This window comes from Phalangium opilio, unplaced genomic scaffold, assembly GCF_054372755.1.
Source record: "Phalangium opilio isolate 3A_F unplaced genomic scaffold, DU_Popi_V2 ptg000017l_1, whole genome shotgun sequence".
In the NCBI taxonomy this organism is placed as follows: Eukaryota; Metazoa; Arthropoda; class Arachnida; order Opiliones; family Phalangiidae; genus Phalangium; species Phalangium opilio.
The window spans coordinates 9,196,171-9,222,548 of record NW_028324151.1 but is presented as its reverse complement, the minus strand read 5'-3'; the positions used below and the strand labels follow the sequence as shown (position 1 = coordinate 9,222,548).

At 35.6% G+C, this 26,378-nt stretch overlaps 1 protein-coding gene and 2 long non-coding RNA genes across 3 annotated transcripts in view; 1 reads left to right on the top strand and 2 right to left on the bottom strand.

The window, feature by feature from the left end:
* LOC149702980 (uncharacterized) overlaps nt 1–24,582 on the top strand; it is a 68,252-nt gene extending 43,670 nt beyond the window's left edge. The window contains exons 3-4 of the mRNA XM_089866875.1: nt 21,261–21,447; nt 21,961–24,582. Of these exons, the coding sequence (XP_089723001.1) occupies nt 21,261–21,447; nt 21,961–23,873 (2,100 nt within the window). The 3' untranslated portion in view covers nt 23,874–24,582. The remainder of the gene's footprint in view (nt 1–21,260; nt 21,448–21,960) is intronic.
* The window catches only part of LOC149702968 (uncharacterized), a 201,414-nt gene that overhangs the window by 90,339 nt on the left and 84,697 nt on the right, over nt 1–26,378 (bottom strand). The window lies entirely within an intron of this gene.
* Nucleotides 16,754–17,410, bottom strand: LOC149702981 (uncharacterized). Its single transcript, XR_016381907.1, has 3 exons — nt 17,317–17,410; nt 17,050–17,127; nt 16,754–16,950 (listed from the first exon to the last, which is right to left on the bottom strand). It is a non-coding gene; the product is annotated as an uncharacterized LOC149702981 (long non-coding RNA).

Genomic DNA, 26,378 nt, shown 5'->3' with positions numbered 1-26,378 from the left:
TGGCTTGTCGTTCTCGAACTAGCTCGAGCTCTAAGTCTCTAGCATTACGAAGCATAGGTAGTGTCATACTTATGTAACATATCTTATAAACTTATGTAGGTATGTATATTGTACGCAACTATAAGTTTTAAAAGTGACAGTACTTGGCCCTAATTCAAGATACATGTTCTAATTAAGTACTGAAAACGATACTTATGTCGTTTTGCTTTACAATTCTGCAGTTGGCAATTGTTTTATTCATTTTTAGATTCGTTTGTGTACGCTGTTGAAGCAAAATTAATTCTTTATTGAACACTCCATTTAATTGAAGCACAAATTTAACTATAGCAAATGGAATTAAAATTGTATGGTATAGCATTTACTCCGAAAGTGCAGTATAAATCAAACTTATTTAAAACGATCGATTGAAATCTGAAACTTTACGATGACCACTGGATATTCATGAAGGTATTAAACGAATGAAAAATTAAACGCAGTGTCAGGAAACTTACTGTCTCTTAGATTCCAATTAAAAATCATTTTGCTTCGAACGTCTTCATTAACCGGTTTATCATCATCGTTCTGGGCGATCGTTATTCTATATGGTCGTGACAAACCCTTCCCTTCATGCTTTAAAATTGTCGATATTTGGACATTCTATGAAGCGAATAATCATTAATGTCTTTTTAAAATATATAGATATATTTTTTTCCTTTAGAAAGTTTTACTCGGAAGTTAATTACAGGGTCTGGTGTTGTTATCCGTTTTGATTAATTTTGAGTTAAGGAATTTGTGAAAATTTTACTTTCTTTTACATTACTACAGTACGTTAAATATCAATTCCCGGGGGACGTTAAATCGACCGAGTAGTCATACAGTTAGTTTAAAAATTCGATTTGGTCCGTTATGCCATTGCGATATGGACAAATATCATATATCATATGTAAGAACGCGTTTTGGTTACCTGAGATTCTGTACTTCGAAATTTGAGTTCTGTTAGTTCAATCATTTCCGTTATATTTTCTTTGTTCTTATATAATAGAGCTAAAAGCTTTGAAGGAAAATTCTAGGCTGTAATTTTCGGTTTTTATTTTAAAAAGTGTAAAATAATGAAAATTTCAAATGGAGCTTGTGTCCATCTACAATATTAAATAACTTTCTAGGAATGTTATAGCCTGTTAGGTATTCGGTATCCCTGCGAAGCAGTTGACGTCATAGGGCTATTGTTTCCAATTTCTTGACAAGCTACGCCTTACGCGTAGGCTGTTGAATGAAAACGGTAACTCCTCGGATCTTCTTTAATACTGCAGTTCCATTTTGAAATATTCATTATATAATACGCTCTTTTGAATTTAAATGAAAATTTCTAACCTGATATTTTTTCTCTTAATAAAGGACCCAAAGCATCAAAACCCCCAGTTCAAATCCAAGAAAACCCAAGGGTTTCATTGGGTTTACTTTTACCCACCAAAGAACCCACTTATAAAACCAATCACTAAAGTTTTCAATTTTGATGAAATTAAATGATAAAATAATTTCTTTTTATTTATTGTTTCAACTTCAAAATAGTTATTTAATAATACTTTTTTGTTTCAAATTCAAAAGTGTTATTTCATAATATTTTTCAATATTAGCAGTTACTTTTAAATGACAATTACTACAATTCACGCAACTGCTAAATATAAAAGCCCAATAAAAGCCAGAAAAATTCAATAAAACCCAGTGATTATGGTTTTTTTTTTAAATAATACTCGGTTTTTTTTTCGAACCCTGTCAAAATCAACCTATTTAAACTAAGTATGAATCTTTCAAAACTCATTAAAGTCTTCGGGAAACTTAGTTTAAAAAATTAAAGATTTTTTAGTACACGAAAGATTTTTAAATTGTGAAGTTTGTTTTCAAATAATAATTAAAAATTTCATAAAACTTTAATATTATATTTTATTTTAATATTTTCTTTTTAATGATGGGCCATTTTTTGGTTTCTGCCAAATTCATGGTTACCAAAAAACGTAATTTTATTTCCTGAAATTTGTCCTTTAATGAGATTAACTTAATTTATTTAAGGAAGAGGAAACTTAAATATGAGAAAACTTCATGGTATTTGTTTTTAAGTTACGCTTTACACCGTGATAATTTGGTTTTTATTCTCTATTTAATTACGAAATTGGCGGCATTTTTTCATTTGTAATTATAGTTGGCTTGAAAGTACACCTAATTACACGGTGTCAGAACTAGTCTAAAGTTCTCGGAATTTTATAGACCTGAATTAGACTTAACGATGAATTGTAATTAGAACCAGTTGGTTTTGTTCTACTTTCGCGATATTGAAACGCCTTAAAATTGGAACGCGTCCACCCAAAAATCCCGACCTTCAATTATCTCGCAAAATTAAAATATAAGCCTTAATTAGGACTTAATTATTTTTCAAGGTTACAAGTTCGACAATCGGGTCATTCGATAATTATATCGTTATAAGTTAATATAGCTACACGCATCATCAAGAATGGATAAAAATATTAGTACTTTGGTGGGAAATTGCATTTCACTCTTTTTGCTACTTATTTATCAAACCATGAAGATTGAAGTTATCTCGTATCAATGCTCGTCACTTAAACGTTTGGGATGGGCGTTGAACTGTGCAGTTTTTGTTACTTTTTGCACCGCCATTTTACAAGATGGCGGCGTTTTCGACCATTATCATAATAGTCTGCAGGGTTTTCCAAAAAGGGTTGTAGCACAAAAGTACAGAAGGCTCTATGGGCCATTTTGAGTTCAAAATGTTGTATGAAATTTTGCCCTAAGGACCACCGTTTACAAGTTGATTAATGGATGACACATTAAATTTAATTAAGATTAAAGAAACTGAAAGACAATTCTAATTTTATTATTATTAATTAGAACATAACTTGGCCCTTAGGACAAAATATTGTGTATCTACTATTCAAGACCTAACGTATCTGCAAAATTTAGGCCTACTAGATTAAGCGGTTTGGGCTGAACATTATCAGTCAGTCAGGTCTTGGTAGCATATATTCATAAAATATGTTCGATAAGTTTGTCACTCGTTACTGAGAGCTTGTCATGAAGTGACGCAGGTTAAACGTCATAGATTCTCGTAAGGAGACGCCTGGTGAGGCGCTGTCAAAGGCTTAAGTACAGACTAAATAGGGCCTAGATGGACTGCAATTTCTGCAAAACCGAGTGTAGTCAATTCTCGCGTCGTTCTCGAACTAGCTCTCAGTAAGTCAATAGCATTACGAAGTATATTTAGTGTCATACTTATGGAACATTTCTAATAAACTTATGATGGTAGCAATTCGAACGCGGCCCGAAATATTTACTGTTGGAACGCAAAAGGTCAAGATTCAATCTAAAATATTGCCATCATTTCTTTCAATTTTCTTTTAAAATATCACTTAAGAAATTTTATATTTTCAAAACTTGTTGTTTAGTAATATCAGGTAATATCTTATTTTCCTCGAATTTATCCAGTCTCCCATACTTTTAACCTTTCGTCTGAACTTGAAAGTTTATAAAACTGATAGAACTGGTCTCGAAGCTATAGGAGAAAAGCCGGTATTGAAATAATAAAGCACCATAAGCCATAGCGTTTAAAATATATCATTTCACCACTAAAGAAGATGAGACTCAAGGGGAAATATATATATATTTTATTTTAAGGTGAATGATCCGATCGGCCGTCTGTCAGACATAGAACGGTGTAAGTACGCGGGGCCACTCGTCATGCTTATGGTTGGTATACCTGGAGAAAAAAAATCATGTTTTTATGGCTATGCTAACTTAACTGAGGAAGGTCGATTTCTTGATTTGTAATTCCTAACAAAAATATTTTTCCCCCTCCCATTTCTATCATATTTCTTCCCGTAATAAAATGTTAATTATTCGTTCAAAAAGAGATTATCTCCGGATCGAGAACCGGTCTCTACTCGTCTTAATTTTTGTACTAATGATGTTTTTCTGCATTTTTTCACCTCAAATCACGGCCAAGTTATATTTGATAAATTTGCGAATCGCGTTAGGATTTTGGTGTTAATTTTTATGTTAAAAAGGGCTTGGGTTTAGTTGAGTCATTAAGTTTATAAGATATGTTACATAAGTATCTATACTTCGTAATGCTAGAGACTTACAGCTCGAGCTAGAAGAAAATTGACTACACTCGGCTAATTTTGCAGTCCATCTTCCTATTTAGTCTGTACTAAGCCTTTGACAGCGTCTCACCAGGCGTCGCTTTACGAGAATCTAAGACGTTTAACCTATGTCACTACATGACAAGCTCCAGTTTGTAACCAGTGACAAACTTATTATGAACTTATGGTTAAGTGTTGTATCGAATGAGGATATTAATTTTAAAATTAGGTTAAATTTACATATTTATTTATTTATTTGTTTGTATCACGTGTTCATCTATATTCTCTTTGAACATGGCATGCGCGATAGTGATTTTTTTCCCCTTTTATTAGCGTGTTTTGGGTGAACAATGAACAAAAGCAAGCGTTTTAATATTTGTTTTAGAAAAGTGCTATCCTTTTTAGAGAACGAAAATAAATGGTACAGTACTCTAAAGAAAAGTTAATTTCTCTGCACGTTTAGGAATACACTAAAACCTGAAATATAAACATAGAACCATTAACAAAATCTTAAATTCCCTACCGCATTGCCTTTCTTTAAGAAATGCCTATTCAGCACTAATTTAACACGATGTGTTTCAGACTTTTTGACCAGTCATAACCTTATCTTTTTGGGGCTTGCACTGAAGTCTTTTTGTATCCGGAGATTGTGCGCAGAGACGGCAATGTATCAACCCCGTTGTATGTCCCGAAACTGAGTTTTTACGTCGAAAAGGTCAATCGAAAATAACAAACACCGCCAAGAATAAAACCGTTCATATAACATTTGCTAATGCATAGCTTACTCCATCATGCGTCAGTTGGGCATGATCAAGTGACCTATGACTAAAGGAAATGGCTAACGAGATGGTGTCATCTCGAAACTGAAAATTTTCGGACTATACCCGCGAATCTTTTACGCATTCGAACACTGAAATAGTAACAGAGCCCGTCGGTTGACTGATTTGGTAGACAGTGTTTTCCCCGTGTCTTGCCCTCTTAGTTACATCGAAATGGTCTACTCGGATATAGACCTTTTCGTTCTAAAAAAGGGGTAGGTAACCCTTAGTATAGGGACATACAAGGGGGTTGATACATTGCTGTCTCTGCGCACTCTCATGATACTTGGAGACTACAGCGCAGGCGCCAAACACCGAGATGGAAGGCAAAGTTTTACCCAATGTCTTTCCCTCTTAAGATGACTTGACAAAGGAGTCATGGAGGTTAGCGTCCGAGACTCCTTTGTCATCTGCTCCTGGTTACACCGAAATTTCTTGAAAGTCTTGGCTCAAAAATCGCAATTATATCATGTGACTTGTTTTAAGTCTTCTGCTATCACGTCTGAACATGGAAATGAACGTGCAAACGCGACCGAAACGGTTAACGAAATTAACGAGACGACGACCGAAGGGAACCCAAGATTTTACTCTCTGATTGGGCCTTGGCCCTTTAAGGTTTATTTTTCGCATCTCAAGTATTTAATTAAAACTACCAAAACTTCTACTTGCAATCTAAATAAAACTCTACTATTCCATTAATTGCTTATCAGTGTGAAGCCAATAAATTCAATGGTTAATTCCGTGAAATTCTCGATCGGGTTCAATTTGAAATTTAGGAAATAGGAATAATTATGAAATTATATAAAATCAAAATCAAAACGAATGTATTTCCTGTAAGGATCTGTAGCCGCAGCCAGCCCAACCAATCTAGTTGCGCCTAAAGGCACCCATTTCTAATTAAACGTCTTAAATTATAATTACTGCGAAACCCAACCGCTCGTAAATTTAAATTGCGTTAAAACCTTGGAAGCTCATATATTTTTGTTTCATTTTTTTTTTTTGTTTTTTAAAAAAATTATTAAAAAGACAAATGTCTGTGATAAGTCGAGCGTGACCGTTTCCGCTTCTTTATAATAATAACGATATAAAAACTTTTTCTTCAAACCCCGTTTTTCTTTTCCGCGATTTAATGAAAGGTACGAAATAAAGATAAATGAGATTTAAAACGGGGGCAGGTCTCTCGCTCTCTCCCATCTCGGAAACCTCCTTGACCCTTGATCCCAGTCACTTTCGACATAACTTCCCCTTAGGGACTAAAGAAGTACTTATTAGATACGCGAGGTTGTCACAAATTTTATTTTATTATTTTTTATTAATATATTAAAGGATTCGAATTGTCCTTGTTAAAGCGCCGGTAAATACGTAGGGTGACAAAGTTTTGACGAAATACTTTATTGTGGTAATCACTGAACCACGGACAAAGTTACATAGCGAGAAACTGTTCATGCAATTTAAGGGGGAATTCATTTACATGTGCTGCAGAGTGTTTTTAATTTGTTTGGGATACATTAGAAATGTTTTTAACAGATTTATGTTTGCATTAATTATATAATGTTATTGATTAGATGTGTTTGATCGCTTGATTATTTCACGCTCCGAAATTTGACAAATTACGGAAATGTAATATTTAATGTCACTGGTCAATATGTGATATACAGGATGATTTTAAAAGAGTGGTAGGATCGAAGTATAGTGGTTCTATATGCGATTAAAGTCGAAATTTTTCTATGACTTTTTGCCTTACAAGTTATGATTGTAACAAAAATTGGATATTAATATTCTAGATATCTAATATGTAAAATCATAGGTTTATAAGGTATGTTCCATAAGTATGACACTTCCTATACTTCGTAATGCTAGAGACTTACTGAGAGCTAGTTCGAGAACGACAAGCTATTGACTACACCTGGTTTTGCAGTCCATCCCGGTCCATCCTCCCATATAGTCTGTACTAAGCCTTTGACAGCGACTCACCAGGCGTCACAATTCTAGAGACTTACAGCTCGAGCTAGTTCCAGAACGACAAGCGAGAATTGACTACACTCGGTTAATTTTGCAGTCCATCTTCCTATTTAGTCTGTAGTATGAAGCCTTTGACAGCGGCTCACCAGAGAATCTATGACCTACGTCACTTTATGACAAGCTCCAGTTTGTAACCAGTGACAAACTTATGGAACTTGTCTCATGAACCTAACTAATTTCAAACGGAAAAGATGGAAAGTAATTTGGTCTTCAGAGTGTAACCCCTTTAAGCCTAATTCGTTGATCATGAAACCAAAAGGGATGGCCATTTCACGATCGACGATTTGAACGAACAAAAGCTAATCTAGTCGATCTTATCCTTTCAAAAACTTATCTTTCTTTTTAAAAAAAACTACTTGACTGTTTTATTCTATTTTTTTTGTGAAATGATACAGTTCGTTTACGATATAATCGACAGTGAAAGGAAATATTCCATTCTTATAAATTCAAAATACATTTTTAATTTTTGTTTTTTTCCCTATTGTTGGGTGCTCATCTCTCTCAGTCGTGAGAAATAAAGAATTTCTTCCGATTTCTATCATTATACAGAAACTACTACACGATTCGACGATTGTGCATGGCGATGCCTTGTTATATTTCGAGAAAAAAAAATAAATATATTTTAAGGGTCGAAAAACCTTTTTTTACACACTTTATCCGGGAAATTACTGACGCGTATAATGTGATGCTGTTTTTTATTTTTCTCTTTCTGCTTAGCCTTCTGCTAAAAATATTTTTTTTTGGTTTTGCGTTCATCTTAAATATAGCTATCTTAAAGACAAATAAAACTTATCGCATGCAGTTTTTTTTTTCTTAGATTAAAATTTGCTGAAATTGGAATTTGAATTTGAATCTTGCAGCTTGAATAATTTTGCATGAAAATTACTGAAAAAGGACAAGAATTATAGTGTTCGTTATACTAATATCATAAGTGCATAAGATATGTTCCATTAGTTTGTCACTAGTTACTGAGAGCTTGTCACGAAGTGACGTTGGCTATAGATTCTCGTAAAGTGACACCTACCTGGTGAGGCGCTGTCAAAGGCTTAGTACAGACTAAATAGTTAAACATCCAGCCTCCAGGAAATAACCTCCGAGTGATTTTAAAATTCAAATTAGTTTGAAACTTCATGGATAAGTTGAAATTTGCACCTTCGACCAATTGCGTAACGCAATGCCTTCTTGTTAACCAAATTCTCGTGGCACGCTCAATATCAAATGAAATTTAGCCTGAAATTTGATAAAAATTGCGCGAAATGGAACAATTGTGGCGCGAGATATGGAGCCTTACGTCATTGGTCGGAGGTGCAACTTTCAAATTATCCATGAAATCTCCTCAAACTAGTTTGAATTTTAAAATAATTCGGAGGTATATTTCCTGGATGTTTCACTATGCAGATTGGTCTTATAATTCGTAGAAGAATCGATAAAAAAATCACTTGATTTTGCCTTTTCACCCTCAAATGAAAGGTTCATGCCAGAATGTTTCTCTTTTCATTCGTAAAAACATTTAAAATAGGAATAATTCAAGCTGTAACAATGTGCCTTTGTGTCTACAACATTAAAGAAAATAAGAACAATTAAGTTAACTTATTGGGGCCTTAAGAATCTGACATTTCACCAACCATCCAGCCTTTAGTAACCAATGTTGTCAAACTTACAAAACATATCTCATAAACTTACGCTATCTTGTTACTAAAAACCATTTAATAGACGCGGATAACAACAATTTGTTCTTGTGCCCTAAATTCTAAAGTTTCCTTGAAAATAGGCCCCATTGTCCTTCGGAAGCGTCTAAGAAATTTCTTCTCGAAATGATTTGACCTCGGGTTTTCTTGACCCTTCGCTCGTGTATTCTGACTTTACGACTCCTCATCAGGGAATCCATAAATCCACAAAAAAATATAGCTTGAAATATATTCTTTGTGATGGGGGGAGTTTCTCTTATGTTTCTCGCATTTTTGCGTGTGTGCCGAGTGTCCAATCTTCTGGCTCGTTTTTCTCGCTTGATGATGATAAAACGAAGTGTGGCAAATAACGGTGTTCTCTCCTCCAACGGCAACGATGCCATGAAACCAGGCTTGCCAGACACAATTTCCTTGTTAAGGTTATTCCAAAGTAAAGGTTCGTCGCTTCTAAATGAGTTCTTTTGAAAAAATCCCATTGGCAAGTTAAACTGAAGTAGTAACTCCTGCTGAAAAATTACCAAGATTCTTTGGGACACACTAGGGTCATCTTCTAAAAATAAGCTCACGTTTCTGGATAGAGAAATGCCTTCAAAATATTTTTTTTCTTACTTACTTTGGATTGGTACGCAACGCCAAGGTTTAGTACAAGCAAAGCCTCTAATCGTGCATTTACGTACAAACTTGTTTTATACGCTTACTTACACTCATCTGTACTGTATTTTGGAGATGGTTAACGGTATACATATTCGTACTGGCATTCATCGGATCATTACGTCGACTATTGCCAGCTCTTTGCAGTTCCGCAAAAAGTAAATTTACACGAAGTAAATATATAAAGATATATTCTTGACCAGTTGAAATTACTGTAATTTTGAAAATCGAAAAATAAGTCCTTCTGGACGAGACCAAATTCAGGTAAATTGGTGTATTTTGGTAAGAGAGGTTATACATCGTTCTCAGACTAGGAGGATTGATACCATTTACACCAAGAGGCGAGGCTACTTGGTACTGCACTTTTTCTGACAAGTAGCCTGGTCTCCTGGTGTAAATGGTATCAACCTTCTTAGTCTGAAAATAATGTATTATATTACTAGTTTATGGTATCGTGCATGTTTGTAAGTTATTAAATTCAAAAATATTTAAGAATTTCTAAAAATTTTAAATTCTACCGAAAGCCCTTAATGGTTTAATATTATAAAATTATTTCTTGTTCAGTTTCATTATTAGTTTTTCGTTACTTTGATAAAAGATTTTGACGGGAAAAAAATTATGCTACAATTTCTTATGCTAATTCTTAACTTATAATTCTAATAGATCCACGTTAAGGTACGCTCCATAATTCAGTGTTTTTGCATTAACGTACCCCAATAGTACCGCTAAACGTGTAAGTTATTTTTTGGGGGGCATTTGATAGCTTAAAGCTAATCTACATTTGACCCCTAAAGATAGACTGAACTGTCCATCTTTCCACCCATGATAATGAATAGTCTTTCTTGGCCTCGCCGAAATTACCAGTCTTATGAGTCGACACGAAGAACTTAGAACCGAGTTTTTTTTCTTGGGAGGGGGGGGAGTAAGAATCACTTTGCAGAGAGATAGAAGAGAGGGGGGAACGTTAGGCATACCGGGTACCGGCCCCGGGTGTCGTGTTTTTACATTTATTATTTAAGTATTGTTCTCATAATATTACGTAGTTTGAAATTGACCAAAAAAAAAAACGTGTATGAAGACACAGATCCTTAAGTTTCGCGGGAAAAATCACCTATGCTTTTTAAATATACCATGTGTTTGAAGTTAAGCCTATCTCTCGTCCAGTCAAACTAAACCATAAGTTCATAAAAGTTTGTCATGAAATGACATAGGTGAAACGTCATAGATTCTCGTAAAGCGACGCCTGGTGAGGCGCTGTCAAAGGCTTAGTACAGACTAAATAGGAAAGTGGACTGCAAAACAGAGTGTAGTCAATTCTGGCGTCGTTCTCGAACTAGCTCTCATCAAGTCTCTAGCATTACGAAGTGTAGGTTATGACTAAACTAAATTAAAATGCAAAACATTTTAGACGCTACAAGGTTTCGTACGTGTTTTTCACAAAGTTTCTCAAAACTGTATGTTTTGCTTACTTAAAAAAAAACCACCCTAGGTCATAAATTTAGGTATTTCTTTTACTATGTTCATTATGTCCCTTTGAAACTGGTTTACCTGGGTTTACCTTATTGTTAATGGAAGTTCTGGAACGAGAAAAATGATTGACATTGATGACTGTAGACATCAAGGCGGGACATTATTTGAAATTCTAAAGCAAATATTATGTTTAATGCATGTGGGGTCTAAATTTAAAATGTTAATATGTTTGAATTTAATAAATTTGCTAGTAAGGTGGTCGAAAAGCTTTTGAATTATTGTGTAACATCTGATCGTAAAACAAAAAGGGCTTTAATTTTGGCTGACAAAGCCATAAGCTAGACTTAACGATTCTCTCAGTTAATTGACCTCGTGCTAATAATGACTTTCTTTTTCACTGTTTTTCATTTGTATTCTGTGTTTTAAAATAATGAAAATTGAATAATATTTCTTTCTTTTTGTTGTATTCGAAAGAACATTTAAAATAATGAATATTTCAAATTAGAACCAATAAGAACCACGTATCCATCTACAATATTATAGAAGTTATGAGAAAATAAGGTCTCTCAATGAAGCGGATAATGACGTAATGTTGTGTTGAGGCTGTAATTGGCCACTCTAAAAAGTTGTCTGCTTAACGACGAGGCTTAAACCGAATTATTCGTATCTTCTTTAATATTATCAGGGATAGATTTAATTTTATAAGTAGGAATGGAGAACAGAGTAATCTGGGCGCTCGTCAAAGTCCCGGAACCCCTTCCTCGGGACGTGGGGGGTATGAAAGAACTTAAGAAGAGGCGGGTCATAGCGACAGAAGTAAAAAGGAACTACGTATTTTTCGCCGTCCCCATCAGCAACGTCATCAAAACGTGGTTTAAATGAGCCAATAAGATAATTTAAACTTTTCGTTACGTGTTGGAGGTAGGGGCTCTATATTGGGTGGTCTATGAGTCGGACTGAAGAAAATACTAACCGTTCTCCATTCCTACTTCTAAAATTAAATCTATCCCTGATATTATACAGGATGTTTCTCAAAAAGCTCAGAAATTAAGGGAGATTTACTTCAAGCGATTTTGAGTCGAAAATGTTATATGACATTTTGACCACAGTTGTGTTTAGAGTGTTTTATGGCAATTGGAAATAATTGTCTTTCATTTTCTTAATTTAATTAAAGGTGTCTCTTAGGGCAAAAAGTCAGAGAAAATTTTAGACTCAAAATTGTCCATTAATTTCTTAATAGCCCTTTCGGAAAGACCCCATATAAGACGTCTTTCATTGCCGGTGTTATCTAAAAGCGCGATGTAAAATATTTCGGTCATTGAAGTTAGAAGGTACTAAAAGTTAATCCATTCCTCAGGGTATCGTATAATATTACAACATAACACCACAAACACACACAGGCATGCAGGCGTTTTACGAAAGCAGCTTATTTAGATTATAAACTTCGACAAATTCGGTCAAGCGTGTCTTCGATAAAATATTTAATGACGAATAGAAATTAACTCTAATAAGGATGTTGTAAGATAGGTAACGAAAAACCACCCATCGGGCGTCACTCTTTATTGATATCCCATTCTTATCAGAAACGACTTCATGATGCCAGTGCCAATTACATCTTCGTCGCTAAACTACTGTGTTGACCTATCGTTCTTTATTTTATAGAGAGGTAGTTCAGTTACACGCTTAAAGGGAGATTGAAATTGTGGTTTATTAGTATGCTCCTAACCTTTGAATCAAAATCTGTAAGAAACTTGAACGAGAAGAGAATGGTTTTTGTTTAGCATAAAAGTACTAATCAAAAGTCTAGCAGACGACGCGAGTTAAATTTATCTTTATTCACTTATCATCTCTTTCGGAGTTCTTCAACTATATCTATTTGAAATTGCGCCAATTGCCTCGTTGCAACGATTTAATTTACACGTATATTATCGGCAACAAATTTCCAATATTGCGGTAGATTTTATTGAAATAAATGTGATGTAGAGAATTTTTAAAACGTGTATCCAAATTTAGAAATTAGTTGCTGCATTTCAAATGTTTTTTCAAAGTGGTGGTTAAATAATATTAGTTTACTAGAGTATGCAAGGTTCATACAAACCTGGAAAACCTGGAAAAATCAGGGAAATAACTAGTTGACGAAAACCTCAGGGAAAATTCAGGGAAATTTCGAATTTTTAGTAAAATTCAGGGAAATTTCGAATTTTTAGTAAAATTCAGGGAAATCAGGGAAATTTCGAATTTTTAGTAAAATTCAGGGAAATCAGGGAAATTTCGAATTTTTAGTAAAATTCAGGGAAATTTCGAATTTTTAGTAAAATTCAGGGAAATTTCGAATTTTTAGTAAAATTCAGGGAAATTTCGAATTTTTAGTAAAATTCAGGGAAATTTCGAATTTTTAGTAAAATTCAGGGAAATCAGGGAAATTTCGAATTTTTAGTAAAATTCAGGGAAATCAGGGAAATTTCGAATTTTTAGTAAAATTCAGGGAAATCAGGGAAATTTCGAATTTTTAGTAAAATTCAGGGAAATCAGGGAAATTTCGAATTTTTAGTAAAATTCAGGGAAATCAGGGAAATTTCGAATTTTTAGTAAAATTCAGGGAAATCAGGGAAATTTCGAATTTTTAGTAAAATTCAGGGAAATCAGGGAAATTTGCGTCAAACAGGGGCCGAGTAATTAAGCAAAATGTTCATAAACATACCCTCCATAGGATTAACGTTTCGACACCAAAAAAAGCTTCGCGGAATTTTACCGTATATAAAAATTAAAAAGGCAGCAGACTAAAAACCAGGGGGATAAGTGCCTGGCAACATTGCCTATGTAATATTTACGTTTGGTCTCGTCGTGAAAACATAAATACTGCTTTTATTTCACCATCCCTTGGAAGGCAATACTTTTTAAGGGGTTAATGATAATCTCATTTGGGTTTCTTTATAAAATGAAAACACGACAGCGCTCTGATCAAAGCTATTGTAATATAAAGTATAAAATATATACGATCTTTAATACTGATTGGCCCGTTTGGAGAGATACTTTGGTTATTATATAAATTAAGGTTCATTGTTTTTAGCTTCGTAGAAAGCATTATCACCTAGCTGCCTTTAAATGATCTGAAAAACATTACATTAGCTTCCATATTTTGGGTCGTGCATTAATATTAATACTATAATCTTTACTTGGGCGTTGATTTCGCTTCAGGCGCCAAAATTTCATCGTAGGTATTACTACTCTGATGAAATGCTTGGCTTCGGGTGTTGTTTTCCTAGATAAAGGATATGCCTGCTAGCCAAAATTGCAATTAAAATTTTTGCTAATCTCGCGTGATAGGTAATCTTTCTTGAGCATCTTCAATTAATGGTAAAGCCTGCAGCAGAGGGTCTGCTCGCCATGGAAGCTATTAAAAGTATTTAATTGAATTTCCGTTTATTTTAACGTTGCGAAGGTACCTTTCTGTATATCCTTATAATTTCAATTCAAATGTCTTTTAGAATAATTTATAAAATTCAATATGAATTATTCAATAATTTTTTTAGAATTCAATAAGAACTTATCCTTTAACGATTTTCAATTCGATTAGAATTATCCAATAATATTTTTAAAATTCTATTAAGAATTTGTGTTTTTAAAATTGGAAAAGAATTATGCAGTTTTTTTAATTCATTTATATTAAAAATTATACAATATAATATATTTGAAATTGGATAAGAATCATCCAATAATTATTTTAAAAATTATACAATAATATTTTTGAAATTGGATAAGAATTATCCAATAATTATTTTAAAAATTCAATAAGAATTACCCAGTGATATTTTTAAAATCCCATAAGAAATATACAATAATAATTTTCACGGCATAAAAAGCATTCTATTTGTTAATCCAGGTGGTAAATTTCGTCCAAATCCGTTCAGCCGTTTAAACAGTATTGCGAAATAAACATCCAAACTCGCAAACTTTCACATTTATAATACAATAGTATTGTCAAAAATCGAATTCTAGCTTACTAGGGAGAAGGTGTAAATCCGCCACATTTCTAGCTTTATCTTATCTCCAGTCCAAACGTAGGTCCGGAGTTAATCCACGCCTCGAAATTACAACCAGCATCTCATTGGTTCTTGAAAGCTCACGTCAGCTCGACGCGGAGAGGCGAAATAGCCCGGCCTAATTTTACTTCCCCCTTGTATTTTGAAAGGGGGACTGGGACTATGGCGCGCGAATACTTAGGCATCGTATATCTTCTCCCTAGTAAACTAGATATCGCTTCTTGGTATGGTTAAAAATTAAATAAGCACTCTCCAGGATGATTTCTAATAAATCAATCACTTCAAATGTTTCCCATAAAATTAATACTGAGTTGTGACATTCCCTATCTATATAAGTTTCGAGTTAGCTTTGAGATTGAAATCCACAATAAACAGAACCCTCTAAATTGGTCACTCTGAATAAATTAGCATTTTACAATGTATGACCGAGTTTTTATTTTTAGGGGACGAAATGATTAACGCGACTATATTAGCGTATAAATTTCTTTAAAAAAATATTATTGTTTCAAGAAATAAATTATAATTCAGAAGGAATTTCGAAAATTGAATTATAATACGCGGTTGCCAACCAACCTAAAACCAAACACGGTAATTTAAATAAATTGTAGAGGGCGTATTGCTTCCGCTTTATGTTTTCGAATTAACTACTAGCATATATAAAGGGAAGATGAAATAACTAGCCGACCCTAGAAGTATCGAAGAAGTATGAATACAGCATAAGTTTATAAGATATCTTCCATAAGTATAACACTATCTATACTAGGTAATGCTACAGAAGTTACAGCTCGAGCTAGTTCGAGAACGACAAGCGAGAATTGACTATACTCGGTTAATTTTGTAGTCCATCTTCCTATTTAGTCTGTACTAGCCTTTGACAGCGCCTCACCAGGTGTCGCTTTACGAGAACCTATGACTAGTCACAGGCTCTCAGTAACCAGTGACAAATTTATGGAACAGGGTATAAAAAGGCATTGTGCCGTAATGACCCACTGTTTGCAATTTATGATTCGAGTGTTTTACGGATGACCCCTTCAAATTAATTAAGAAACTGATGAAGGAAAATGCTAATTTAAATTAAATTTGAGGGGTCATCCTTAAATCACTCCAATCTTAACTTGTGAACCGTGTCCCTCATAGATCCCGCCTGTAAATAAGCCACATGCAAGCTTAGTGTGGACATACCTCCATGGATAAAGCTTAGATTGTTGTTAAATGTCATAGAACAATTTCGACTCAAAATCGCCCATAGAACCCCCTGTATTACGACTCTACCACCCTTTTTTTTGGAGGAACACACTGTATTTTCTAATTGAGTTGTTTTCTGCCCCTTTAAAATATATAAATATATTTTTTTCAATTCAAATATCCTTATTAAACCATAATTTTCATTCCAGCAGAAATAATATCTATTACAACGAAATGTAGGTCAAAAACTGGATCTCTATCTAATTATTTACCTTTGAGATTACTCTAACAATCAGATTATAGAGTTCGCAACGTAATTACAGATTTTTTGATAATTTTTTTTCATTCTTTCTGAAATTGTTCTTTCTTATTTTCCAAACAATATAATACCAAAAAATAAAAATACCAAATTTGAAAGAAACTGAAAACCTCATCATTTCTTGTTATAAGTTATAAAGACAACGCAAAATGGGATAGATTACCTCCACGAAAAAGAAGGGCACGGAGAAAAATGAGGGCGAGCGCACACACACACCGTAATGCCATAATGATAAGGTCATTAACGGTCGCAAAGGTCATCCAAGTTGGTCCACCTCCGCGGCTAAAACAAAAAAAAATCCCAGAATATCTGCGTCATTTTTTTTCCGCAGCACCCCTATGGCTCTCCAATCCTCCTTCCAAAAAACGTATTTCTCGCGCCCCCTTGACGGGATCATCGTAAATCATTGAGCCTAATCGATAGCCCTGATATTCCAGCCCCAGTACCCATTAATTTTGACGAAACTTATCGTAATCGGCCATCATTTTGAATCAAAGTCCGTAGCGAAGTCGAAGTTGTCCAGCCCTTCGATTCGCTCTCCTCACTTATCCTGATAAATGCTCGCCAGTTCTGTTCTACTTGTAAAATACAGTGCTGTCAACGAGGGATGCGCCTAAAGTGATGCTGAAATGGTCAAATAGATGACCAAAATCACTTCAAATTACAATCTTTGAGACTTACCAAAATGTTCATATTGAAATTTTAAAACCGTGGTCGACTTACGAGAGGCATTTACATGGTTGCCGCCATAAGCTGTCGACGCCCCTTCGTTAGTGTCTGACATTCAGTATCCTCAGTAACCTTGACCGAATAAATGCGCTATATGAAGTGTTAAACTTGTGGTACTTAATTAATGTAATTAGTAAATATTGAATCTGGCTTTATTCCAACTAATTACATTTGTGTGAAGGGACATGCACTCTAGAAATTAACCACAAAGGCATTGGCTTTGAATACGGTATACTGTCAAGTAAAACTCTGTGAACTTACATCTGTGCTCACAGTGTCCACCCCTCTGATTTAGCGTCTGTATCGGTGCTTTTGCAAACATTATTTTGGCATTATAAACCAATTAACCATAACTGAAAAAAAAACGATAATTTACTGTTACATTTCTCTAAAATTTTTAAATACCGACAAACGGTAATTGAACAAAGTTTGATATAAACAAGTCGGCCAGCCATTGTCAAAATGTCAATGTATTAGCTACTCTTTACAAACGTAAGATCTATTCAGTAAACCCAAAAAACTTTGTATGGCGATATTTGGCAAATTACCGGTAAATGACAAACCCATTTGCATCCCTAAACACTACGCTGCATCCAAAGAAGCGAGGCATTTCTTAATTGCCACCTTTAGTCTCCCTTTAAATATGTCCTCTAACACGTACCCAAGTAATCCAACGTACATTCGAATTGAAATGGAGGAAAAATAAGTCCAATCTTCGGAAGCCCTCTTTAGGGGTGGGAGGGCGGAGGAAAACTTAAACTTTTTTAAGTACTTTTTTCTTGTTTCCGAGATACTTGGCCTTTGAAAGGAAGCCATTCGAAGGAAAAAGGTTGTAGGGTGACTTTTTTTCTTCTTCTTCTTCAACTTCTTCGTACTATCCCGCCGGATTTTTCTTATGGAATCAGCTATTTTAGCTCGACTGGGATGAGTTGGGATGAGCGCGTGACTGGAATACGTAACGTATAGACCATTCCACAAATTTCGTGCAAAGAAAAACTCACAAAACCAACACACAGGCGGGTAGCTGCTTTCTAGCGCCAAGATGGAACCAAGAAGCGATATCTAATTTACTAGGGAGAAGGTATAAATTCGCCACATTTCTAGCTTTTATCTCCAGTCCAAACGTAGGTCCGGAGTTAATCCCCGCCTCTAAATTACAACCATCATCTCTATGGTTCTTGAAAACTCACGTCAGCGCGACGCGAATGACGAAAATTACGTATTTTCCGACTGAGGAGAGGCTGCGAAATATCCCGGCCTCCTTTTACGTCCCCCCTTGTATTTTGAAAGGGGGACTGGGACTGGGACTATGGCGCGCGAATACTTAGCTATCTGATACTTTCTCCCTAGTAAACTAGATATCACTTCTTGATGCAACGCCAGATAGAGCACGTGTTCACTGGCTAGCACTACCTCTAGGGGTGCATGCTTCTTGACGCGAGGAAAATAGCCCAAGAAGGTGACCTCCCCCGCTACTGTGGTGTTTGCATTTTTTCTGGAATTAATGGAATGCTCTATTACGTAAAAGACCAAACCTAAACTCTTCTTTTTTTGGTCTCAAAATATGGGGAAAGCTTATGAAGGGGAAGAATCTTAATGGCCTGAAGCGAAAATCGAACTTGTTTAATGGCATATTGGCAAAAAAAAAACATAAGGATAATATTATATAATAGTGTGGTTTTATTAAGGGATAATTGGGAGACAATAAAAGTTCATTCGGTCATTGTTTGAGTAGAAAAATGTTCGTTCTGTTTTATATTTATTTATAGTGTAGTTTTTATTTCTTGCTTCCTTCCTTCCTATTTCGGCTCTTTTGAATTGGCGCCTCGCACGTATACTTTGTTGTTCTACGATTTGTATGTTTTTCTATGTATAAACTTTTTACCGTTACCCTGACGTGGTGTGTGTGTGTGTGTGTGAAAGTAGGCTTAGCTCTTCTATTTGCGCCTCATATTCTTGAACTTGAAATTGAATTTTGTTTGGGAAATTGTTTTTTTTTTTTTTTTTTTTTTCAATTATTTGTGTACTTTGAATATGGGCCGCGAATGACGTTCAAAGTTTAGGTTAAAACTTGTGGAAAATACACTTCGCAAGTTTGAAAGTATGTTTTATCTGAATTTGTAAATAATTTCTATTTTTTTATCAAGTTCAGGGCGCGAGAACTAACTTACAGAAGGGCACATCTCGTGATGTATAATTTATCTCTCTTTTTTTGTACATACATGGGATGACAATGTGAGCTTTAAAATAACATTAAAATTGGGTAATAGTTTTCGAAGTTGTTGAACGGTCTCTGGAAAATGGGATACATGAGGGCACAATGATTATTTGTGCTTTTATCAACAATGTAGTTTGGTCAAATTCGAATGTTAAGGAATTGTAACTGGGCCTAAAGAACGAACATACAAGTAAATAAACAACTTCCTCAAACAGGGATAGATTTAATTTTCGAAGTAGGAATGGGGAACAGAGTAATGTGGGCGCGCGTCAAAGTCCCGGACCCCCTTCCACGGGACGGAGGGGTATGAAAGAAGAGGCGGGTCATAGCGACAGAGATAAAAAGGAACTACGTATTATTCGCCGTCCCCTTAGCAACCCCATCAAAACGTAGTTTAAGTGAGCCAATAAGATAATTTAAACTTTTTGTTACGTGTTGGAGGGAGGGGCTCTATACTGGGCTATGAGTCTGAATGAAGTAAATACTAGCCGTTCTACATTACTACTTCTAAAATTAAATCTATCCCTGGCAATATCCAACGGTTTGTATGCTGCGGTAACCGAACGAAGCGATGTGCTTCGGTTTTTACCTTCCTCTTTTCCTGAATAAGACTCCCCTTTCAAGAGCCTCTGTGATCTCTTTCAATAATGAGTCTAATTAATAAGACGTTATCTAAGATTGGGAACTACGATAAATTACTTTAATTCGTTTTATCGTGCCTTTTGAAGTTATCTAATTTAAAAATCGATGTTTTTTTTCTGTGAAAAAAAAAACACAACCAAAAACCAATGAATAGCAGCGGAAATTCATTGACGACGGGTTTCATCTCTGACATAATTAATCTTTCCGGTAATTCATGAATAAAAATTGGAGATTTTTTTTAACTTCTAAAGCTCTTTTTCAGTATTTTTAATAAATTACCCAAAAATCTCCCCAAGCTAAATTTTTACACCGGCTTCTTTTCAAGAAAAGACTAGTTTTGTGGTCAAAAATAAAATAAAATAACCAATATTAACTCGTCAATAAAATGAATCAAATATTCGATAAAGAATAATTTATTTTAAATTTTCAAATAAAATATTAAAGGGAATAGAACCGTGCCAGAAATCGATTTTTTAAAATATTTTAAAATCATGTTTCTTGCTATTAAATCAATACTAATTATTATAAGGAGGTAAAATTCGTTTGTTTGTATGTAGGAGAAAATCTCTGAAACTACTGAACCGATTCTAAAAATTATCTCACCAATAATAAGTAACTACACTATTTAATTAGAAATCTCAATATATGTAAATTATATTGGTCAAAAAGCATTTAGATACAATGGACACTACCCATTTCCTATAATCACCTTTCGACCAAACCGTGTAAGGTCGACAACCAATTTCATCAACTGTCATAACTCTTTAGGGATTTCAATTAAAATCTTTATTATGTACATGAGTGTGATCCCTTCTCATAAAATAATGCTTGAAGTGAAAGATCACGTTAGATAACATATAAATTAGATTACATAGTGAAACAAATGTTTTATTGTGGTACTATTCCTTTAAAATACACTGGGGCTATTGGTGGTCATATTCCCTTTAATAAAACGCTGATCGGTACATGAAAAGTGGTACTAGTTTTGTCCGGTTTTTTGCAAAGCCAGTTCTGGTTTTCCCAGATTATTCACTTTTCACAATCGAACTTGTTCAACAGTTTATTCGGCCGTTTCGAGTTTTTAAGATGGATGGGTAAATTTAAAATTTAAATTTAAAAAAATTAAAATATTTCTAAACAACAAATAGATCGTGCAAATTCGCGCTTTTTCAACATTAAAGAAAGAAAAAAAAATAGATGAGGTGATTCTGCCTGGACAGAACCCGTTTTTTAAAGGAATGGGATGATTTAACATTAATTTTGTTTTTTCTCTAAATATTTTCATAATTGATTCTTGAAGAAATGCTATTAAATACTTATAGATTTTCCTTTTGTTTATTGATAGGTTTTGACCGTAGTTGGTACGGTGGTACCTACGGTATGGTCACCATGGTACGAGAACGCTTTGCTGTGGTTGAGACTCGTTGAAGGTCTACTAGTACCCCTTCTATTGTACGTCACTGATCAACCGCACAAGAATGGCTTCAAACGAATTTGGTCCAAGACGGAAAGCAAATCCGAAATGATGGAAGGTAAGATTAAAATGTCTTCAATTATTCATTAAAAGGTTAAGAAATTGGAAACAAACAGTTAAATTTAAATTAGAGAAGTCAGGGGCTAAGCGCAATAATTTTAAAGAGCTGTCAGTGATCTATTTTAGAAATTGACGTTAGTCCATTATCTCATGACCTATCCTTTTACAATTTTTCAACATTTCACACTCTTTGCCATTGCAAATCCACGAACGTTATTGGCTTATCCTGGGCACTTTTAAATTTAATACGGAATTACATAGAGATAAACATACGTATTGGGGTACCAAGCCATGCGTAGGTATTTTTGTTCACTCCAGTCGGCTGCGGGAGTTGCCTAAACCTTTAGTGCGTAATAAAAGCTGCTGCCTCTACCGATGCCTCTTGGGGTGAACGAAAATGTCGACATTAATGGAATTGCCCTTAAACGATTTCTTAAAATGTTTTAGTTTCCTTATTTGTATAAAATTGTGGAAAAGTCAACTCCCAAACTAATATCCGTTTCCTTTTTAGTGGACGATGGTCGTTTCCGGACTTTTTCCGGCGAGTTTTCCATCCCATTCGATCAGAAGCCCGGTCCTTTTGGATCGTTAACTCCGGTGGGAATCATCACCAACTACCGGCGCACGAGACGAGACAATAACACTCGTAAATCGGCTCGCAATTGGATCAAAGCTTGGAGCGCTTATTCCCCACACACAAACTCCACTAACAACTCCTACGGTGTCGATGCTGTACTTTCTTCCACCGCTTGTCCCCAAGTGCGATCGGCCAACAGTCACCAATTTCGCAAAGCTTTTCACCACCCTTTCGTTAACTGTAACCTAAACACGGTCCTGTCCTCCGAGGTCGACCCGTCTCGTAAAGGATCAGTGTCCAAGATACCGAGCGTCGAGACGGACTTGCCAAATTATAGTAGTGACCGTTGGAAAGGCGCTATAGTAGACGAAGACGATGAGAACCATATTTACGCCACCTTGTCCGATAATGCTAGCGACTTCAGTTTCCGCTCAACGCTTCCGGACGAGTCCGCGTTGAATTTGGGTGAGGAGGAAAGCGAGGAAGAAGTTTACGGTGGCTCATTTACAACCGTGGCTAATGACGATTTTGAGTTCCACGATACCAGGCCTTGCGGAGGTGAGGTGCGCATGAGACCATCGTCCTTGGAACTGGTGGTCACGCACAGTCCCGCACCTTCCAAACCATCAACACCTAAAACGACTTATTCCACGCCAAGAGTTATTCCGAATACAGTCGTCACTCGCGAGCCACGACCAGAAAGTCGCGGTTTGCCTCGTACCAGCATACAGGAAGAGTTCCTGCAGATGATCCAGAAACACGAGGACCTGTCCATTGTGGAGGAAAAAGATGAAGAGTATCAAGACGACGACAAAGCGTCTTCCGAGGCTTCGGGTTCCATCCATGACCTTGTAATTCGTATAGATCGATCTGGTTCCCACGCGTCATCTCACTTGTCCAAGACAGACAGCGGGATATCACCGGGTTCGAATCCGGACTTGTCTTTACGAGTGTACCGCATGGACGCCCAAGAATTGCGTCGTTCCAACTTAATGTCGTCGATAGATCGCCGAGCACGCGCAACCTCCTTTTCCATGAATGATTTAGACAGATTAGGAACCACGAGTCCTAATCGACTGAGGGAGAAATCAGAGTCAAGCAGTTCTGGAGAAGGAAGTTGTATTGAGCTAGGCGAAGAAGACGATGACGTAGACAGTCTGGATGACACTTACGTATTTCCGGTGAAGAGCGAATCCATGATATCCTTGTGTAACAATAGTAAAGACGATGGGCGCAACAGCCGAAATAATTTGCACCATCAACAAAACCATAAGGGTAGCGGGAATATGGTCTCCAAAAAGTCTTCCACTAGCCAGACTAGCGTAAACCAATCAGGTTCTGCCGCTAATTGCAGTGGCGGAAAAACCAATGCCAAATCTCAGCCGTTGAACAAACTGAGTGACAATACCATTTGGGAGAGTTGGGGAAAGTCCTCGTCGAGTTCTTCCCTATTGGGAGACCATTGCGTGCGCAAGGCGAAGGAACACATAAAGAGCAAGAAATATAAAGTCAACAATCACCATAACCACGAGAGACGCTCGAGTCGCAAACGCAAAAAGACGGTCAGTTTAAATAGTATACATCGCATTGGAAGCGATCACGTCAAGCAAAGGAGTTCCATTCCTGACTTCCGACAGTTTGCCTCACCAACATCCGCTTCTTCCTCCTCAACCGGAAATAGTAACGTTGGTGGTATTTGGAATAACGATTTGGGACTCCAGCAAATTTCTGCCAATTTTAGGCTTCAAAGGCCGCTCTGTTATTCCCAAGTATTTAATTACTATAATCCCGCCCATCAACAAGTCGGCAACGATGGGCGAAAAAGAATCATTTCTGGTTTTATTTAAAGAAACAAATTTTAAAATGAAACGCGCGGCCAATTAATATTCGCGAAAATACCCAACAATTTGGGATCATGTAAACTCGAGAAACATTGAAAGGATTAATTATTGTACGCATTGTGCCTTTGCGTAGCGTAATTCCTTCTATATTATGCAAAACCCCGTGTTCCACAACTTTCTCCTCTACAAATTTTCAAGATTTCTTTAAACTTAAATATGCAAAGGTAATTTATTTAATAAAAAACAATACACATACTATATTATAAACAATCAATATCGTGCCATTGCATCGTTTATATGAGAGATGGATTTAGAAAAAGTTTTATCTTCGAAATTTCAAACTAGTAGGCCTATATTTTTACTTTAAAATTTTGGTACCCCCGTTTTTGGAGGGTATATATTTACTCGGTTCACTGGACACTTTTTATGTAGTTATTGCGAGTAAATGGCATTTGTGTACTGTAAAATAAAATGAAAAATTTATATCTTCTTTATCGTTATTGAGGACGGCAGAGATACGTTTACATGAAAAATAAGGTGAAAAGCTAACTACGTTAATCCAGCGCTAATATTCGGAAAGTTTTTATATGCCATTGTAGTTCGAAAAGTGTTTTCAGTGTTTTTCTTATCCTCTGTAAATATCTTTTCAGTTTAAAATATGTGTTTTTCGTTTTTGTACATGAACTGTTAATTAAAAAAAAGTACTTGTAAGAAATTTTGGTTTCACCACGTGCGTATAATATTTAGAATTTTGGCGGGAATTCTAGGTAGTTCCTATAATTCATCAGGTGGCGCCACTTCCTTGAAGAAAATTCGAACTGCTCGCGCACGCCCCTACCATTCGGTAGGCGATTGCTAAGTGCTACCGCGTAGCGCCATTTTATTTGTATGAGAGCTAGTTTCTATTTTTAAGATAGAGGGAGCGCCCTTTACAATTTCATCCAGTACGAGTGACGTACGACCCTAGTCACCCTACCTAACCGCTGAGGATGCTGGGAGGACTACGGTGCCGTAGGTGGCAGCCATGGAAATAAGGTTTTTTTCCCAACTAGTCCTCGGGACCAGTGACCCCGACATCAACAATATTCAAACTGGTCCCTGAGACCAGTTACCCCTGTGCGATTTATTTTACTACTGGTCCCACTTTAAAATTATTTATAAATATAAAATTACATGGTCCCAAATCATTTTTAATAATTTTATTTAGCCATCTTTGACTACATTATCGTACGAAAACCAAAAGATTATCGATTTTCAACCAAAATTATCGTACGCTCCAGCGGTGTTCTGATTGACCTTGCAATTGGCCATATGTCTAATCAGCGCCACTAGCGGATGGTCTGAAAACTACTCCCATAGAGACTAGGTATATTTAAGCGGGTTTGCAGAATTTCCGCCAGGTGGCTGTAGCGGACTTTGGGGTCATAAGGCCCCGCAGCGGTTGGCTATGCCGTTGTAGTTCGCGTACAAACTTATTTAAAAATAATTTTAGCCGTGGGGGTAAAATCCAAGATAACTTTATTACATGTTAACAGTGCAGAGGTTAAGAACAGAAGTGACTCGAGATTCCTTCTCATACCTTTATCATACGAGGGGTTTTTGACCAAGGGGTTAACCTCCGAGGAGAGGAATCTCGTTCTTTTCAAATATGAATACAAAAGAGTTTATTTTTAGAAGCGAGAAAAACATCTCGTTCTTTACAGTACTGTGACGAAAGGGTTAACAACAGGTATTGAAAAGGTCAGGGGTGTGAGTGCAGGTGTGTCCAGTATTAAGAGATACAAATTTATAGGATGCAATGAACTGTAGAAGTTCGTAAAGTGAAGTCTAACAAAAGTAACTTGTTACAATTCCCCCCGACAAAGGATGAGAATGGGTTCGAATACTTAAGAAAAAACAAAAACAATTATGTTGTGTTACAAAAATACAAATTTAAGAGATTGAGGTAACAATGAGTTTGCAAAATACAACAAATTACAAGAGTCAAAAAAAAATACTTTTACACAATATTACTGTAGTAATTGACTAATTCAATTTACGAAATTTAAATCAAAAGTTTAAACAAATTAAAAACAAGCATTGAAAGTATACAATTTTAATCAGTAAGTTGTAATTTTTTTTTTTATTTTTTTTTCATTTAGAATATTTAATTGCTTTTGTATTAGCTCGCTGAGGGCGGGGATTGTGTCGCAATGGTTGTGAAACGTTAGGTTTTTTCCTTGGTTGGGGAACAGTGACCTGTGGCCAAACTAAAGTAGCGTCTCTTTCAACGTACGGTTTCATATTAGTAACATTAATTATACCCTGATCTTTCAATGTCTTAGGGTCAACCAAAGCGTAATTTAAATCGCTAGTTTTAGCCGAAATTTCGTATGGACCATCCCAGCGCTCGGCGAGTTTCTTCGTAAAATTTTTTATTTTCGAAGATTGGTGATGTGTGCGCGTCATAATTAAATCACCAATTTGATAATGAACATCGCGTCTATTTTTGTCATAATTTTGTTTTTGATG